General features: G+C 42.6%; 1 protein-coding gene across 2 annotated transcripts in view; it reads right to left on the bottom strand.

Annotated features, from left to right (window-relative positions):
- Positions 1 to 322: 322 nt before the first annotated feature.
- The window catches only part of XRCC5 (X-ray repair cross complementing 5), an 80,955-nt gene continuing 61,253 nt past the window's right edge, over positions 323 to 20,024 (bottom strand). The window contains exons 17-21 of one of the 2 annotated variants that reach the window (XM_030579947.1): positions 9,524 to 9,633; positions 8,917 to 9,013; positions 7,404 to 7,471; positions 1,914 to 1,985; positions 323 to 1,033 (exon numbers count right to left, since the gene is read on the bottom strand). In XM_030579947.1, coding sequence (XP_030435807.1) covers positions 1,019 to 1,033; positions 1,914 to 1,985; positions 7,404 to 7,471; positions 8,917 to 9,013; positions 9,524 to 9,633 — 362 coding nt within the window. In that variant the 3' untranslated portion in view covers positions 323 to 1,018. Of the gene's footprint in view, positions 1,034 to 1,913; positions 1,986 to 7,403; positions 7,472 to 8,916; positions 9,014 to 9,523; positions 9,634 to 18,134; positions 18,413 to 20,024 lie in introns of those variants that run through there. The other variant, XM_030579948.1, reaches the window with a different exon arrangement.

Here is a 20,024-nt window from a genome sequence, read left to right as displayed (position 1 = left end):
GCAAGCACTGTGTGTATCAATATGTCTTTTGAAGAACCATAATCATCTGTGCTGAGTACTTTTAATTTTTTTAACTTTAAAAGATTCCTCTGCAGCTTGTCAGCAATTAGCTGCAATGAACAAGAGGGGAACAACTGGCTCATTCATTGTGTTAACATTGAGATAGCGAAAATAAACGCAGCAGTTAAAGTCTGTGGAGGACCTGAAGGTGCATCAAGCAGAGAACGAAGCCATCAAGTACATTAGAACAAGAGAGAACATAACAGATCAGTGGTGATGGTACCCACTGAAAAGGGAAGAGACTGCAGAGTAAAATGAAAGATGACTTTTAAACACTTTTACTGTTTCATGCTGGAGAGGATCCAAACAAGAAAAACAAGAGAACAATCACCGATTTGGATATACTGTGACAAACCAACATGATGGAAATGTTTTGCTGTGTACTGTAGATTCAGTTTTATATTTTGAGTGAATACATTATGAATCCGTGGACTGGACATTTTTTAAGTTACTCTTTTTAGCCCAAAATACCTACTTGTTTTCCCTTTCCTGACTTGAGAGAGACCATGAAAAGTAATGTCTTTCTTCCTTTAGAATAAGGAAGCTACTGATTTACTCTTACTAAAAGTTCCTCTATATTATCTTGAGATCTCACACCAACCTCCATACTTCATTCTCTCCAAACAATACACTAATGATGTAAGACACTAACACTCGCCCTCACTAAAATTAGTGGTGTTTAGCTGGAATCTGAAATATAGCAACATTACAATATTGAGTGTGAAACAACTTCTTTTTAGAAAAAAGATTTACTACAGAAAATGTACAGAAGATTGAAATAATCTATAATTAAGTCTTGTACTAACTGCAGATGATTCAGCTCTGAGGTTTATACCAAACAGAAGTGCCTTTGAAACTGCTGTTCTCTCTCAAGCAACTTCTACCGATAGAAGAATGGATGATCTATCTTCTTTTCAATGGCTATTTTATGCCCCCTGCAACAGAGTTCTTCAGCCACTTACATCATGTCCAGCTGCAAAAGAAAATGATAAATTTGGAATAAGAGGCACTGCCTTCAAGTTATTGCTCTCACAGGTTCAGTAGGGATGGCAATCTGAAAACGAAGTATGTACGTCCTAACGAACTTGGATACACACTTTATGACAAAATATGAAAGATCTGTAGAATACTTGTACTCTATACGTCTTCATGACTGAACAGAGAATCAGCCAAAACTGTATTACCCCAAAGTCACAAACGTAATTTATAGATTTTTTAAGCTACCCTACACAGCACAAATGAAGAAAGCTTCCAGCCATGAAAGTTCTAAGACTGGATGGACTATTGGCTGAAGGCTTGCAGATATGTTTGCATTTGTAATAACTCAGCATGAAAAAGAAAAAAAAAAGAGGCTAAATTGTTTATACATAATAAACCCATTAAATGCTTGAATTTTTACAAGCCTGTCTGTACTAGGTTAATTGAGCAGATTAAAATATGTTTTTCTTAATGGTTTTTATTTTTCAACCCACACAAACAGCTGATCTGCAGCTCAGGCTTTCCGAAGCGTTGTTAGCAAATTGTTATAATTTAACGTATCAAAAGAGTAGCCTGATTGGCACTTACCAAAAAAAAAAAACACTGGAAAGTTGAGAATGAATCTATGGAAACAGTGCAAAAGTGTAACAACACAGCCCAGTGCCTGCCATTATGAAACTATGTATCTGGTTACATTTACAATAGCAACTAAGTATTTCATGGGGCTTCCTTTGTGCCTTAATTCTTTAGGTGCTTTCTAGAGCATAAGTCCATGGCAAGTCCTCGCCCCTGTTGCTTTTAAAAGCTTCTCCCTTTCACTGAAACAATCCATCTACTTTAATCATAAAGTCATATCATGTCTTCACGATACTTACTAAATCATCCACATCACCACCTTCACCAGCCACTGATGGAGCTTCAGCTGGTTTTTCTTTGGGGGCCAAGAACTGTGGGGGGAAAAAAAATCATTTGCGTTCTGGAGACAGAAGTCAGCTACTTTCCATTAAATGAATGGAAAGTGTTTTGAGAGGTGTAAAAAAACAAAAGAAAACAAACAAAAAACCACGTGAGCTGAGAATTCCATATAGAAAGGCTCCAATAATTACTACTCAGGTTTTGTTTGTGTTTCCATCCTCATCACCAACCTGTAGCACTTTAAAGTCAAGTCTTAGAAAATTTCCTCAGAACTAAGGGTGAGGGGTGCCACTATACAGGGAGTTAAGAAAATTTTATGACCATGTAGTGGGGTGAGCACCCACTCCGGCCCTGGAGGGGTTGGAAAAGCCCTGCAGAGGGTTGGGGCTGGGCAAGGTAAAACACTGGTGATTGGGGGAAGTGGCTGCAGCTGGGGCCACGCCCCAAACTGAGCATCAGGGCCTTATAAGAAGGCCAGGGAAGTTAAAAGCAGGAGTCTCTCTCTCTCTGCGTCTGTAGAGGGAGATGGGCCTGGCTGCTGGGAGCTAGAGACAGGGTACCTGAGTGAAGCAGGGCTGGGGAAAGGCAGAGGAGCTGGGGAGCTCCAGCCTGGAAAGCCCCAGGCTGCGGTCTAGCACTGGGCTAACAGGTACCAGGGGTTGCAGAGGGCAGCCCAGAGGTAGGCCAAGGCAGCAAGTCCAAACCATCCTTGCCAGTGATGAGTAGGCTGATATTGCAGTCTGCTCCAGGGCATTGGGCTAGACAATGACTGGCAGTAGCCATATACTGAGGAGAGGTGGGGATACAGGGTGGGGGTTTCCCAGCAAGTGGAGATGCTGAGAGAAAAGGGTGACTGCCAGGGGGCAGCACCCCATGTAAAAGGGCACTGGGTCCTGGGAGGGACACAGGGCCAGAGGACAGGCGGCTCAACAGCCCGCAGAAGGCGCTCCGGGGCTGAATCAAGCTAATTCCCTGAAAGACCAGCAGGAGGGGCCACGGGGTGAGTCCGCGCATCTACAGACCAATAACATTTGCAGCTATGAATGCTTAAAAACAGCCAAAAAAGTTACTTTCCCCCTTCATAATTTACACATATGAAAGTCTCCAGATTAGAAATTTTTGCTAAATAAAAATAAAATCTAAGGAACAAATCCTGGTTCCACTAAACTCAATTAATGACCTGGATTCACAAAACCTCAAACATGTAGGTGGTTAGACTGATATTCTTTATCAAACAGATTTTTACATAATGAATGTGCCCAAACATTCTCTCTCTTTAGCAAGTGCAACTCACTGGATGCCCTCCACTTAACGTAGCATAACATAAAAAAGGGTAAAGATAACTAGCTCAGACACTATGATAATGAGGTCCATATATATATACCTAAGTTATTTCTCTCTCTGACTATTTGTTCCATTACTTTATAAGGGCTAGAAGTTATCAGCAATAACAGCAAAGAAAACACAAAAACAGAACATGACTTATGTGAATTGTGTGCCACAGTCTTAAGAACTTACTATTAGTTAATATTATTTTAGCAATTATCCCAATGGAAAAAGTGGAAATCCCCTTTCCCCACAGCTGGCTCACTTAAAAGAAGACTGTACATAACACTTGAGAATATGTAGATGGGAACTACCCTGCCCTAGATGAGAAAGTGGCAATGGGGATAGACTAAACCATCTAATATCACAGGTGTTTTTCCAGCACAGTCTTCTGGAATTTAAGGGTGCTGTAGCAGCGGCTCTAGATGAGAAGTAAAAGGAAAATTTTTGTCTGAAAAGAATTAAAACAGTAGGGTTGTAAATAGCTGTTTAAATTTTTAACTGGTTTTCATTACACAAACAGAGCTAGCTTCTGAAGCAGATCTCTGATTATCTGAGGACTTCAGATACTACAATAAGGGGGATCATGTACGTAGGAAGGTGAGATAGATACAGTGGGGGATTAATGGTGCTAAATATGTCCACTCTCCCTTCATCTGCATTATCAGATGTGTAAATAAGGGTAACAATAAATAGATACAAATCAGAGAGTTAAAGTAGGAGGAGGAGGTAGAATGCCCCTTTTTAATACAAACTGAGTATTATCCATCACTGTTAAGACAGCCTGGCCTACACTTAAAAGCTAGGTGGACATACCTACACAGAATCATAAAATATCAGGGTTGGAAGGGATCTCAGGAGGTATCAAGTCCAGCCTTCTGCTCAAAGTAGGACCAACCCCAACTAAATCATCCCAGCCAGGGCTTTGTCAAGCCTGACCTTAAAAACCTCTAAGGAAGGAGATTCCACTTCCACCACCTCCCATTCCAGTGCTTCACCACCCTCCTAGTGAAATAGCGTTTCCTAATATCCAGCCTAGACCTCCCCCACTGCAACTTGAGAGCACTGAGCTTTGAGCAGGGGGTTGGACTAGATGATCTCCTAGGGTCCTTTCCAACCATGATATTCTATGATTCTATGATCCAATTGCTCCTTGTTCTGTCATCTGCCACCACTGAGAACAGCTGAGCACCATCCTCTATGAAACCCCCTTTTCAGGTAGCTGAAAGGCTGCTATCAAATCCCCCCTCACTCTTCTCTTCTGCAGACTAAATAAGGTTCCCTCAGCCTCTCCTCATAAGTCATGTGCCCCATATGGTTTTTTCACATCAATCAGGAAAAAACATCCCTGACCAACAACTATGTTGACCTAACCCCAACAAGCTACCTTTGCATGGCGGGTTGGGGGTAGGGGTGGGGTAGGGGTGTTTCTACACCACCAGGTAAACCCCTTCCTTGCTGTGTCTACACTACAGGGTTCTGCTGGCATAACTATGGCAATGTAACGATGCTGATAAACTCTCTGCAGGGTAGACATACCTTCAGAAGTGGGTATTCACCCACGAAAGCTCATGCTCCAAAATGTCTGTTAGCCTATAAGGTGCCACAAGACTCTTTGCTGCTTAAGCAATCAAAATGTGTGGCAAATTACTGAAACATGGAACACCTGTATTTTGTTGCCTGTTTTGACATAACTGACACTAGTGGATTTTAACTATAAAATCTATTTTAAAGGATATTTTCTCAGTGTGTGAATCAAATGAACTGTTTTTGCAATTTGTTACAGGTGGGGATTTAAGGAAAAGGGCCTTGCATAGGATGCTTTGGATCTGGGGAACAATAAAATGTTGAGAATCAGGAGTCTCCTCCTGGGTTTGGGAAGGGAGTGTCGTCTAGTGATCTAGTGGTTACAGACAAAATAGCCAAGCATATAGATTTGGCACATTCATTCTGAAAGGTGGGGACTAGCTCAGTGATTTGAGCATTGGCCTGCTAAACCCAGGGCTGTGAGTTCAAACCTTGAGGGGGCCACTTAGGAATCTGGGGCAAAAAATCAGTACTTGGTTCTGCTAGTGAAGGCAGGGGGCTGGACTCAAAGACCTTTTGGGGTCCCCTCCAGTTCTGTGAGATAGGTATATGTCTATATATTATTATATTATGAAATACAGTGTGGCTGAGACTTGGGTCTGCCATACTATATAACTCTGTTCTACTTCTAGCTATGCCAGAAATTGTGCAACATCTCAGTTAACTTATCTTAAAAAATTAGGGGAAATTAATGATAGTTGTCTGCCTTCTATGGTAGGAATATGAGGCTTATTAGAAAGCTTGAAATGCACCAGTGAGCAGGAGATGTGAGACCTGAACTCACAGTCTATTAGCCATAGTTCAATAGATTATTTTGATATGGGAAGCCTTCTTTCTTGCTCCTCCAGAATATTGTTTCATTTACTGGTGCAGTGAGACAAGGAGCCCAAATTGTTTACAAGGCAGAATGTACTACAAAATGCAGTGTACCTGTGAGGTCTGACTGTAGGATAATGGTAAATTGCAATGTACCAGGTCAGCCAGATCTGAGTTTAGTCTACACAGGTTTCTCCCTAGTTTAGATGGGAAGCCATAAGCAAAGACCTATTACCAGGCTTTGCATCTGTGTTGTGTGTGAATGGATGTATTGTATAGTCATTGCAAGCTCAGTTTTTCAGCCAGTGGTTGGTTTGTTGTGCTTTCTTTGTTAGCATAGACAGGGCTTTAAGCACTGAAAGGTAACTTCATGTAGCATATATTATGGACACTAGGGTTGGTTTTGTTCCAGACAATGAAGTTCCTTCGGAGTGAAACATTTAAGAAACTAATAAAACTAATAACTAAATGCCACCTCTCTTGGTACCTACTGCTGGGAAGAGAAATATAGTTCGCATAGTTATGTATGACCAGAAACAGGCCATGGACCCTTCCTGGCTGAACCAATTTCTTGACAGCCCTGACAACTCTAATCTGTACATGTGTTAGCTTCAGTGTGTTGGATTTTCCTATTTCGTTATAGTACCACAGCATTTCATTGACCCCCTTTCTATCAACTTTTCTGTGTTTTTCCTCATGTTAAGTGAGATGTGAACTTGCCAAGATCATCTTAAGGTGCACATATGTCTCTGAAGCTGCTTCACGTGAAAAGGGACAATGGTCTCCAGAGAATAGCCTCATATCTATTCGCTAGACATGAAGAATCTACACCAAGCCCTGCTGGTTAATAGTACGATGCTTGAGCAGTTCCAAGCAGTTCTTTTTCAGCTGAAAAGGTGCTTTCCAGCTGAAATGTTTAGGGGTTTCAACAGCAGAATCTATGCACAAAAGCCCTCTCTCTCTTAAGCTATCTTTAAACCATGGCTGTCAGCTGGGTATAAGGATTTAAGTTCATCTTCTTGAAGACAAATACAAAAATAGTTCTTGATTCAGCCACCACTGTATCTACTTTCCGTTCAATCTGTCTTTCTGCCTTCACTGGAACAATCTGCCCTGCATGCCCCATTCTGTCCCTTATGCTAACTGCAGTGCTTTGCACCCTCATTGCTGCCATATTGTTATGCATAAGGAATACCGTCAAACATTTAACACCTTTTGTTTCCAGTGCGCTATAGTGCAATGTTTACAAAAGGGGAAACTGAGGCACGAAGGTTGTGACTTGGTCAAGGCCCCAGTGTCAGAGCTGGGATTAGATCTCAGGAGTTCCTGATTTCCACATGCATGCTCTAATAACTAGATTACATTTCTCCCAGATCAAGGAGGACATCATTCTAATGAAGAACAGGAACCAACAGTAGTTCTATGCATACTGATAGCCTGTTGCCACTTCACTAACCTGAGTTCCTGAAGTGGTTTGTCTGGAAAATATGTCTAGACAATAACATGCCCTGTCTGCAGGCAGTCTGAAACAATATAATATGGTGTGCATTAAGGGAGAAATGTCCCTGAGTTGAGGCCTCATAACGTCTATGGTCCAAGGACTCCATTCTCCGTTCATTCAGGCCCTATTTCATTCACTTAAAGGTTCATCCATATAAGAAAATGCCTTCTCTGGAATAGCAAAGGCTTTATATAGATAAGTAAGTGTGTAAAAGCAATACCTTTTTGGCTTCGTCACTAGTCACTGAACTACCTTCTGCTTCATCTTTGGTGATCAAAGAAATTCCATCTGAGGAAAATCAAATCATATCAAAATATCATTATAAAGCTTTACCTGAAAACCACTCAAGGTTCCAAATGGAAAGTGTTTCAAATTCAAATTTCTAAATGTGTCATCACTGACAAAAATAAAACTACTTCTCAAATTAAAAAGAGATGGTAGTTTTCACAAGTGAGTCAACTATCGTGATATACAAGTACAATTAATGCATATTTATACTTTACTGGAGGCATCCATTTAAGTAACTGAATATATTATGATAAATTATTGAGACACTGAAATTATAGATCAAATATGAAATCTAGGGAAAATTTCACTTCAGACAACATACAGTAGACCCTCTAACTTCTAATCATCCAAGAGAAGTTTACTTCTGCCACAAAAACCAATGTTTAGACAGATTATGCATAAAACACTTTATCTTCCCCTACCCAAAGTGAAACAGTCATTCCCTATATGCAAATCACTGATAGTGCAGCTTGTATTTGTAAATTCTTCTTCCTCCAGAAATTGTTCATCTTGTTGGAAATTCTGGTTTGTACCATCTGTAAATTATTACAACAGAACATACCAGTATGACTTTGGTTGGTCCAAATCCCAGTATTTTCAAAGATTTACTATGTGGCTAAGTAGACTTCCCCAAGCCTGTTTCCTCCCCCACTCCCTCTCCAATTTCAAATGGGTATGATATTCTCCGTGTGATGTCCTAAGCTGTTGCTGTGCACTGCTGAACAACTGCTATGCTCTATCCTAGCAATGGCTGGATTTCAGCAATGGGTGAAGTCACCTCTATATGTACAATGAAAAGAGGCTACTGTGTATTTAAAGTATATTTTCATAAGCACTCGTGCCAAGTAAAGGGAAGAATTTGTAGAGCATCAGGGTTTTTATGCTCATTAAAATCCTCACTTATTTGCCTAGTGCTCCTAATCCATCCAAATCTTTTAGAAGTATGCTGCCTTCCTCCTCAGTTTAATCATCAGTGTGTCGTGTTACTATGTATTCCTTCCTGATGGTCACTCTTACATCACTGAAATATGTCACTGATCACTGTGTGTATGAATCTTCTTTGCAGCTTCTGCCATCTGGGAGAGCCTTCCTCCCTCTCCCTCTCCAGTGCATCAGCTCTCCATTTATTTTAAAATGCACCTGAAATAGTGTCTCTTCCTTGCCCTATACCATTTAATTTCTCTCTCACTGTGCTATCAATTTACCATTGTAACTGAATTTAACTTGGAACAGCATTTTGAAATACTGTTTATATGAAAGCAGTGCAAAACAAAGCTATATAGTAGTGAAGGACAAGTTTTACATGGTATGCAACAACTCTCTACACTAGAAATGCTGGTCTGCGTTCATTTCCAGCTGCTAACATGTAGATTCCTCTCACACAATTTATCATTTGAAGAAAAATTGTGTGGGAAATGCAGAGGGAGAGTCAATTGTCGTCATACCTTGAATTAAAATTTCCCAGAAATCAGCTAAGGTTTTGTCTTCCACCTTTTCTTTTAGGGCCTGCAGGAAATCATTAAAGCACTGCACCTCTGACAGCTGGAAAAATGACAACAAAGATAACACAGAAAAATAAAGTTAGCTTAATACCAAAGAGCTGTAATCTTAATGCATCATAAAAACATCTAACATGGGGAACAAGAAAAAAAGACGTTCCAAACCACTGCACATTCATCTAGCTCCACTAGAACCAGAGCTTCTAATGTGCAGGGCATCACAAAAGAAACTGCATTTCACAAAGCTGCACAGACCCTTTCGTGACTAGTTTTGTTTAAGAAGATATTTGGAGGACAGCACATTTCTCCTTTTCAATCATTAGGTCACAGGCATTGTCTTTTCATATTAAGAAACCACAGCAGTATCTGGTCCTTATTCTGTTGAGGCCAAAGGACCAAAATCTCTTTTAAATTTCCAGTGTGGTATAATTGACTTAGATCTGTTGATATTGTCCTGTTGCTAGCTTGCCATAATCTCTGAAGGAACATAGTAAATCTGTACATTATGCCCTGACATCTCACACCGAGTAGAGTTTTCAGATATTTTCATTACCTTAATGGCCTCTTCTCTGAAAACTCTAATACAGTTGATGCTCTTCATGTAGTACTGTAAACCTTTAGCTTCCAAAAACTGTTCAATGCGGTTTACCAGCTGCTGGCTCACTGGAAGACAAAAAGAGGGAATGCATGCTTTCAGAAGGAAGAAAATCCTTCTCTTTCGCTGGCTGTACTTTCCCTGTTTCTCCTGCAGCCTGATCTCTGTAACTACAGCACATCTATTGGTAACAACAGTCAATCATATCAATGTTGCACCAAGCTGCTCGTCTCACCCAATACTGAAGCCCCTACTCTAAGCTACAGAAAATAATCTTCATTTAATCTATAAAATTTCTAACAAATCCCAATGTGGCTGAGGCAGGAGAATTTACAACTTGCGATCAAGAGAACAAGCACTGACCCTGCTTCCGTGGTGGACAGTTGAATTGGAAGAGGCTTTTTTACTTCACTAAGTATAATGCCTAAACCATCTATAGAAGACAGACATTTCAATGAAAATGTTAGGTTTTCAGTAAGTAGCATAATGTCATAGCTGCAGCAACAGAATAATCTCTGGTTGCTAGACTCTCACGTGGATGTTACTAGAGATACAGTATTACCAGGGCCTTCTGAATACATTTTAGCCCCCAGTACAATCATCTTAATCATTCTTCAAAGTGGAACACAGTGTAAACAATACCAGGGAAGATGTGTGTCTATATATCTACATTTACATAAATTGTGTGAGAGAGAAGGAGCCAGACAGACATGTAATGGTAAGAACCGGAATACCAATGGTATCCTCACTGTTGAGTGACTCAAAAGGCAGATAGTTGTAAAACGCATTGGAAAATGTGAAAAGTAAAATGCCAAAAATAAAGACAGTGGAAGTCCTGAGTCTTCTCCCACATTTTGTTCTTTTACTTCCTTAATGGTTAGTGAAAAATATTTGCCCATCTTCATCTGCTGTGTACATACACCCCAAAGAGGTCATGGTGAGGATGCCTATTCATTACCTACAGACATGGGCAATGGGACATACCCAGGATAACTCTGCCAGCTAAGCAGCAGCTCTAGTAACCAGATGAAGGACTTCCCTTTGCATAAGTATCAAGGTACAGTTTTGCTCTTCTGGTTCTTCTCCAGAGCTTATACTCTGTAATACTATTAAATGCACAAGATTCCCAGTGACAAAAAATGCTGTGAAGTACAAAATACCAGAGATGGATGAGGAGAAGTTATTCAGTTTTCAAATTCGGAAGCATTTCATATTTCATCTACAACACCTATGAAACTAAAACGCAAGTACAATATATAACAAGTCACAAAAAACATTCTACTTTGACTTACTTACTCAGCAGTGTTGTATTTTAAGACTTGTTTAGCATAAGTGCTGTTCAGTCTGCTGAAACATACATTATATGTACATACTTGCAAGTCCCAATCCATTGCAATTCAGGATAATAACTAAAGCAAATGATAATGCTTTTACAATTTCCATTAATAGCTAATAAAGACCATCATCACTATAACATTATAACATACAAATTACATAACCAGTTACTCAAAAGCTGCTAGAACTGAGAACATAAAATATTTTAACAGGTGCTTTCAGGAAACCACAGTCCAAGCATACCGTCAGGCTAAAAAAGAATTTAAGTAGTAAGTGTAACTAACATGTCTTATTTCTATATATATTTGTTAGAATAATCATATATTAGTTGCTTCTCTCCTCTCTTCCCCCTTCATTCTGATTACTTGTCTATCTTTAGAGTGTGAACTTGTCAGGGCAGGCATCATGCCTTCTTTATTTGGACAGCATTCAGCACACCATGGCAACTACTGGCCACACACAATAACCAATAAATTATTCTCTCTTGTTACTTATGATGCATACCCCAGTCCCTCTGGCAAGACAGGATTTTCCCCTAACTCTCTTACATGTAGTAGACATAAGCTTGTTATATGACAACACATGGTACTGATTTTCCATTGGATTATCTCACCAAAGGGAGGGAGCATAGGACTGGGTAAGTTTGGGGTCAGAGAAAAACGGAAGATTCCAGAACTGTTGAATCTGTATTCTACTCTTCTTTCACTCTTCTCCAGATTCTAAAGCATGTATACACCTAGCCACTGGTTTCATGTTCTGCAAAACACTCACCTGAACTTATCTCACGGGGGGGCGGGATAGCTCAGTGGTTTAAGCATTAGCCTACTAAACCCAGGGTTGTGAGTTCAACCCTTGAGGGGGCCATTTGAAACTGGGGTAAAAATCTATCTGGGGATTGGTCCTGCTTTGAGCAGGGGGTTGGACTAGATGACCTCCTGAGGTCCCTTCCAACCCTGATGTTCTATGATTCTATGAAAGCAATGGACACCAACCCCAAGGTGTGCTGAGGTCAGCTAGAGCAGGGGTTCTCAACCTTTTTCTTTCTGAGCCCCTCTCCCAACATGCTATTAAAAATTCCACAGCCCACTTGTGTCACCACAACTGTTTTTCTGCATAGCCAGTAGATTAAAAGCCGAGGCAGCAAGCAGGGCAACAGCATGGGGTCCGATGCCACAGGTGGCCCCACAAAGCTATGTTGCTTCGGCTTCAAGCCTCGGAGGCTGCAGCTCAGGCCCTGGCTTCAGCCCTGGGCAGCAGGGCTCAGGCTTCAGCTTTCTGCCATGAGCCCCAAGAGTCTAATGCCAGCCCTTCTCTCTGGTTTATTTTAGTGACCCCCTGAAACCTGCTCATTTCCCTCCAAGGGTCACCGGGCCCCTGGTTGAGACCCCCACTGGGAAAAGCCAAGAAGCGTAGGACTGGGTAAGTTTGGGGTCAGAGAAAATCAGAAGATTCCAGAACTGTTGAATCTGTATTCTACTCTTCTTTCACTCTTCTCCAGGTTCTAAAGCATGTATACACCTAGCCACTGGTTTCATGTTCCGCAAAACACTCACCTGAACTTAGTTTAAAGGACAATAGTTATAATGACAACAGTTGTAAAACAAGAGGCATCCCACCCTCTCCTTGGTATCTGTTGAATCGATGGTGTCCATAGAGGAAGAAATGTACCATGGTTCTGTACAATGCTTGACTGATGGCACAAAAAATTGAATTTAAATACATAAAAGGCTCACCTCTCCTCCATACAGTATGGTCACAATACTTTTATTTATTTATTTTACCAGTAACAAACGAAATTGAACTCCACAAGTTGTCAGTCCATTTTTTCATGCTTAATGATTTTCTCATTAAATGTTCTAATTTCTTACAAATTGCACTAATAAAAGCAAGTCCTGCTGGGTTTTTTTTCTCCTTTTAAATGCTGGCTTTTCATTGATGTGTTAAATTAAAACCCCAGGCACTAAGAGAGTATAATACGAGTCTTTATTGTCAGAATGATTCCTGCACACTGCTAGGAATGATCAGACACTTTGTTTATTCTTTTACATTTCTTTTTCTTTCTTTCTCTTTTTTTTTTTAATTTTAAATTTCTATAGCATTCGCAGGCATCAGAACATGGAGTTTTACATGCTAGAAACCCTGGACTGCTACTTCATGAGATTTGTCCTAAGGGACTTAAAAAAAACACCAAATTGTGTCATGATGCAACTGTATAATGGGAGGAAGGGGCTGCACCACAATTTAAAGTGAGAGTCTTTTACTATCATGGCAAAGCCTGGTCAAAAACAAGTCCGTCCTCAGACAGAGGAGCAATGATTAATGAATGTTACATGCAAGGACACAAGTGCCCCACAGTCCCTGCTCTGGCTAGTCTATCTAGCGACTGATTTTAGGCTGCCATTAGATAGATAGAGTTGAGCACAGTAACTAAGGCTCGCACAAAGCCATTCACAGTGGACTCTGCTCTTTGACTCTGCTACGTTTGACAGTTTAGCTTATTATTTCTTTCTTTTACTTCTCCCCACCAGCCATCTCTCTCTTTCGTTGTGATCCCAATGCCCTGTGATGGGATGTTAGATGCGGTGGGATCTGAATTACTACAGAGAATTCTTTCCTGGCTGTCTGACTGGTGAGTCTTGCCCACATGCTCAGGCTTTAGCTGATTGCCATATTTGGGGTCGGGAAGGAATTTTCCTCCAGGGCAGATTGGCAGGGGCCCTGGGGTTTTTTTGCCTTCCTCTGCAGCGTGGGGCACAGGTCACTTGCTGGAGGATTCTCTGCACCTTGAAGTCTTTAAACCATGATTTGAGGACTTCAATAGCTCAGACATAAGTTAGGGGTTTATTACAGGAGTGGGTGGGTGAGATTCTGTGGCCTGTGTTGTGCAGGAGGTCAGACTAGACAATCATAATGGTCCCTTCTGACCTTAAAGTCTATGACTCTATGATTCCTTGGTTTTGGTTGTCATGGGCAGGCCTTTGTGCTTTTCCTAAAAGGTGAGTTTTGCAACATGATGTGATAAGAGTCAGGTGTCCTTCAGTCTTATCTCCTGCTCTAGGTTGTTCCACAGATGGGGGCTCTTGGCTAAGAATACCTTACCTCTGGCCTCTCAAGCTTCATCCTGGACACAATTAGCTGAACTGTCCCAGAAAAGCATAGCTGTCTTGGGGTCTTTTGATTGGAGAGTTGGTCTCTGATGTACCATATAAGGGCCCCAAACACAGAGGGCCTTTAGAATGGACACCTTACCTTATCTAAACTGAGAGCCTTTACCAAGTTCAGACCATTGGTGTGATACATTCTTTTGTAATTTTTCTATCTAACGAGAAGGACTACTACATTTCGCAGGAGCTGGAAATCCTGTGTTACCCTGACCTGCAGTCACAGCTGTCAGCATTTTCCCTCTCACCACCAGGAAGTTTTGGTCTTCCCTGCTTCTTCTCCATGGTACAGCTGATTGTGTTATATAATGAATTAAGTGATTACTTGATTAGCAAACTACAGAATCAGATATTACAGAAGGAGAAGAGCAATTAATTTATCTAGTTAATCTGCCAATGCAGGAGACATTCTCTGTTGGAAGATACATTTACTAGTGCTTCTACCTTTGGTGAAATATGCCAGATTGACTCTGCTCTTTTTATCCACTGCATCGCAGTGCAAGATGAAAGTGCGTCAATTTCTATATGTCTATTCAGTTCAGCCCTTGTCCTCCTTGCCAGTTGACTGGCACAACTGAGACAGTTGTTTTGTGGTCCTAATACAGTTCTTAGTGGATAAGATTCCATATCAAAATACCTACCATCAGATGATAAAACTAATCAGGCACTATCAACTAGAACTAGTTGGTCCACAGATGAAAGGCTCCCCTCCCCATAACCAATCTCCTGAATCATCCAATGCTCCAATCATAATGATTTGTGAGAAATGACAGTGCTCAGAGTAAGAGCTCAACAGTTACAGGACCTAGTAACACATATTGAACTGTTACACAATGACGATCATCAATTTGTAACTCAAGCATGGGAAGAATTAGATTCTAATTAACTATTCTACATTTCAGAGACTTCCGTCATCTTAAGGTCAAGTCTTTACCAGCTTGAAACTCTTCCTATCAGTGCATACTTGCTAGGCTATGGTTATATGGGAATGTCTGGAGTATTCCTCTAACACCTTTAGGTGTAAGAGGTGGCATTTAGGCCTGGTCTACACTAGTCTGTTAATTTGGAATTAGCTGAGTTAATTCGAAAAAAAAATGATTCCGTCCACATGACCAAACTGTTTTTTTCGATTTAAAGGACTCTTTAATCCGATTTCTGTACTCCATCTCAGCAAGTGGAGTAGCGCTTAAATTGAGATCGCAATCCCAGGTTAAAGGTATTGTGGACGCAATTCAACGTTACTGGCGTCTGGGAGCTATCCCAGAATGCTCCCTTATGACACCTCTGGACAACACTCTCAACTCCGATGCACTAGCCAGGTGGGCAGGAAAAGCCTCGGGAACTTTTGAATTTCATTTCCTGTTTGGTCACCATCAGCACAGGTGACCATCAGCACCGTCCATCATCACAGGCGACCTTGCAGAGCCCACCATCACAGGAGATCACGCAGTCCCGGATTCGCAGATGAGTTCCAGCATGGTCCGAATGGGAGGTACTGGATCTCATCGCATGTTGGGGAGACGAGTCTGTTATGGCAGAACTGTGTTCCTTTTTTTGGAATGTAAATACATACGCTAAAGTCTCCAAGGCCATGACAGAAAGAGGCTACTCCAGGGACACATAGCAGTGTCGTACAAAAATCAAGGAGCTCAGGCAAGCGTACCAAAAAGCCAGGGAGGTGAACAGGCGCTCTGGGCCACAGCCCCATACATTCCGCTTCTACTGTGAGCTGCATGCAATTATGGGGGGGTGACACCACCACTACCCCACTACTGTCTGCAGACACCTGCAAGGGCGGAGTTGCATGGAGCAAGGAGGAAGAGTCACTGGAGGATGAGGAGAGTGCACAGGCGGCAAGTGGGGAATCCGTTTTCCCTCCCTAGCCAGGAACTATTCTTAACGCTGGAGCCAATAGCGTCCCCCCACTTCCAAGGCGGGCTCCTGGATCATGACCCTGGAGAAGGTGCTTCTGGTGAGTGACAGCCTCATCAGAGCCAGGCGGTGGGGGGCAGGAGGGGGAAACCCAGCTGCACTGGGCTGTTTGTGTTTAGTTTAAAGGGCTCATCCCTGCTCAGAGCCTCATCGGAGCCACGCAGTGGGTGCGGGGGGTGTTGTGTGAAGCGATCATCCCAGAGAGCCTGCAGGCCATTCCTTTATATGGCAAACCCACTAGGCATTGCTTGCTATGGGAAAGGGGGCCCAGCAATTTGAAAGCATTGAAATGAATGTAGAAGAAGCAGAACCCCACGTGCCTCTAGGCTGCCTGCAAGCTGAATTTCGTTGCCCGGCCCTGTGCGATGGCTTACTCACACCAAAGTGTCCCCTTTGTTCTCTGAAATGTATCTTTTAAAATACCCTCTCTTTTTCTCCTCCCGCAGGTGCAAATGTTTCGACGCGGCCCCTATCTACTCCGTCCCAGAGACTAGTCCAGATTAGAAGTCTGAAAAAATGAACTTGGGACGACATGTTCGCCGAGCTCATGCAGTCCTCCTGCACTGAGAGTGCCCAGCTGAATGCATGGAGGCAAACAATTGCAGAGTCCCGTAAAGCATTACAGAAACTCGAAGAGAGGAGGGACACACGCGATGAGAGCAGGCAGGACGCTATGGTCAAGCTCATGGGGGAGCAAACTGACATGCTTCACTGTATGGTGGATCTAATGCGGGAAAGGCAGCAAGACCACAGACTGCTGCTGCAGCCCCTGTATAACAGCCCTCCCTCCTCCCCAAGTTCCATAGCCTCCTCACCCAGACACATCAGAACATGAGGGGGGAGACTACGGAGACCCATACACACAACCCCTGAAGATCACCCAAGCAGCAGAAAGCTGGCACATGTGAACATTTGATTTGGTTTCTGGATTTGTCCTTCCCTCCTCCTCCACCCCGCTAACCCAATACCTCCCTTCCCCCAGTCTACGTTCTGATTTCTCTCAGTGTGTTGTGCAACAAATAATAAAGAACAGTTTTTAAACAATTTTGACTTTATTTCCTTTCATATATATAGGGTGCGGGTAACTTCAAAAGACACAAACACAACTGTCACACTGTACCCTGGCCAGTCATGAAACTGGCTTTCAAAGCTTCTCTGATGCGCAGCGTGCCCTGCTGCACTCTTTTAATTGCCCTGTTGTCTGGCTGTGTGAAACTGGCCACCAGACAAGCTGCCTCAACCTCCCACCCCGCCATAAACGTCTCCCCTTTACTCTCACAGATATTGTGGAGCACACAACAAGCAGCAGTTACAATTGGAATACTCGTTGTGCTGAGATCTAACCGAGTCAGTAAACTGCGCCAGCATGCTTTCAAATGTCCAAAAGCACATTCTACCACCATTCTGCACTTCCTCAGTCTATAGTTGAACTGCTCCTAACTACTATCCAGGGTGCCTATGTACGGCTTCATGAGCCATGGCATTAAAGGGTAGGCTGGGTCCTCGAGGAAAACTACAGGCATTTCAACATCCCCAACAGTAATTTTCTGGCCTGGGAAGTAAGTCCCTTTCTGCAGCTTTTCAAACAGACCAGAGTTCCTGAAGATGTGAGTGTCATGCACCTTTCCCGGTCATCCCACACTGATGTCGGCGAAACGTTCCTTGTGATCCACCAGTGCTTGCAGCACCATGGAAAAGTCCCCCTTGTGGTTTACGTACTGGTCGCCCCGGTGTGCCGGGGCCAAGATAGGGATATGCGATCTGTCTATTACCCCACCGCAGTTAGGGAACCCCAGCGCATTAAAGCCATCCACAATAGTCTGCACATTTCCCCATGTCACTATCCTTGATAGCAGCTGGTCAATGACTGCGTTGGCTACTTGCAGCACAGCAGGCCCTACAGTAGGTTTGCACACTCCAAACTGATTCCCGACTGACCGGTAGCTGTCAGGCATTGCAAGCTTCCACAGTGCTATGGCCACTCGCTTCTCAACTGTGCGGGCTGCTCTCATGGTAGGGTCTTTGCACTTCAGGGCAGGGGACAGCATGTCACAAAGTTTCATGAAAGTGGCCCTACGCATACAAAAGTTTTGCAGCCACTAGGAATCATCCCAAACCTGCAACACTATAGGGTTCCACCAGTCTGTGCTTGTTTCCCGGGCCCAGAATCAGCGTTCCATGGCATGAACCTGGCCCAATGCCACCATGATTTCTCAATCGCCACTTGCTATGCTTCTAGGAACGTCTGTGTCCATGTCCTCCTCGGTATAGTAATAGCACTGTCGTCGCTTCTTTGCTCAGTTTTGCAGGTACTGCACATACTGCCGGATAATGCGCAAGGTATTTACAATGGTCAAACTGCAGCGGAGATCTGAGTCGGCTCCGTGATTGCCGCGCTATGGCGCCTGCATGGGTAATCCTGGAAAAAGAGCGCGAAACATAGGAGAGCTGTTCGGTTCAAGACGGCTGATAAAAGGCAGTAAATGGTTGTCTTCTGTAACTTTCACGGGGTCAGGAAGCTCGCTAGAGCTACAAGAGCAGGAGAGCAGAGCTTGCAGCGGAAGCGTGAGCAGAGTTTGAGGTGAAAGCTGTGTGGCTCAGTTCACGATGGCCGAAAAACGGCAGGGAATTGTTGTCTTCTGTAGCTTGCACGCGGCCCCAGGACAGACAATATGGAAAAATTAGCTAGTGATGCAAGAGCGGGAGAGCAGAGTTTGTGGTGGAAGCTGTGCTGCTCGGTTCACGGTAGCCAAAAAAAGGCAGGAAATGGTCAGATAAAAGAGTAGATAGAAAGACAAGAGGACATGCGAGGTAGATTCATAGTACCAGGAGACGGGCGATGCACCGTATTGCACCATCTGCTGACAGTATGTCGTCTGTCATAGCTTTCACGGGGGGAGGAGCGAGTGACGGCACACATCCAGAAATATCCGCAAGAATGTTTTTGCCCCATCATGCACTGGGAGCTTAACCCACAATTCCAATGGGGGGCGAGGACTGTGGGATAGCTTCCCAATGTGCACTGCTCCGACATTCAATGCTAGCCTCAGTACTGTGGATGCACTCCACCGAATTCACGCACTTTAGTGGGGACACATAACACCGAATGTGTAAAATCGCTTCCGAAAATTCTAATAGAATAAGTTTGAATTAATTTCGTACTGTAGACATACCCTTAGTTTAGTAATGGTTCCACAAACTTGACCTTCAAGGCATTCTCAGCTCCTGTTTGTGACTCTCCAAGTAGTTTCTTGCACAAGGCAACTACCATACCTCAGTAAAGTGTCACCTTAGCAGGCAAAATCAATCAAGCAGCAGCTACTTTGTTCCAAGACAATAAACATACATACAAGTTCAACTTCTAAAGTCCTCAAGCCAAGTAGTCAAGAAATAAGAACTGCATTGCTTTAAAGACGCAGTAGTGAATAAACACTCATATATAATCTTGTATTGTGTTGTGTTTGGGCCAAAACACAATACAAGAAACAATGCTTAGTTAGATATTGAGGAGAAATGGACTATATACAATGAAAGATATAACTGGTAGTAGCTGAGCGACTGCTTTGGATGACCAATAATCTGCAGATAAGAAGCAGATTTAAGGAGAACTTCCAAGCAATTTAATACACAAATCTTCTAATGGCTTAAGTATTTTCATCAAATCAGTCATAGATTTTGGTGTATCTGGCAGCAAAGTCCAAACTATCTCTGATGTATGAAAGATACCTGGGGTAGTAAGCAAGCAGGTGAACTAAAATCAAAATATACTAACAAGAAATACTAGTGTTTTATAATAAACCGTAATAATCTTTGCTGCACTTCTATATACAGAGATGCTTATCAAGAAAGTACCACCCCTGGTGTGAACATTTGCTAAATTTCCAAAGCAAATCTATCATCATAGCAATTCACTTACCAACATGAAACAATCTGATATAAACCAACCTGGATATAATTTCTATTTATGAGGAGATTTGCAAAGCAATGGATTCACTATGAGTCTCCTAGGCAGGATAGGATACTTACGGAGA

Source organism: Gopherus evgoodei, chromosome 11 (genome assembly GCF_007399415.2).
Source record: "Gopherus evgoodei ecotype Sinaloan lineage chromosome 11, rGopEvg1_v1.p, whole genome shotgun sequence".
Lineage (NCBI taxonomy): Eukaryota > Metazoa > Chordata > Testudines > Testudinidae > Gopherus > Gopherus evgoodei.
This window is presented reverse-complemented; position numbering and strand designations above follow the sequence as displayed.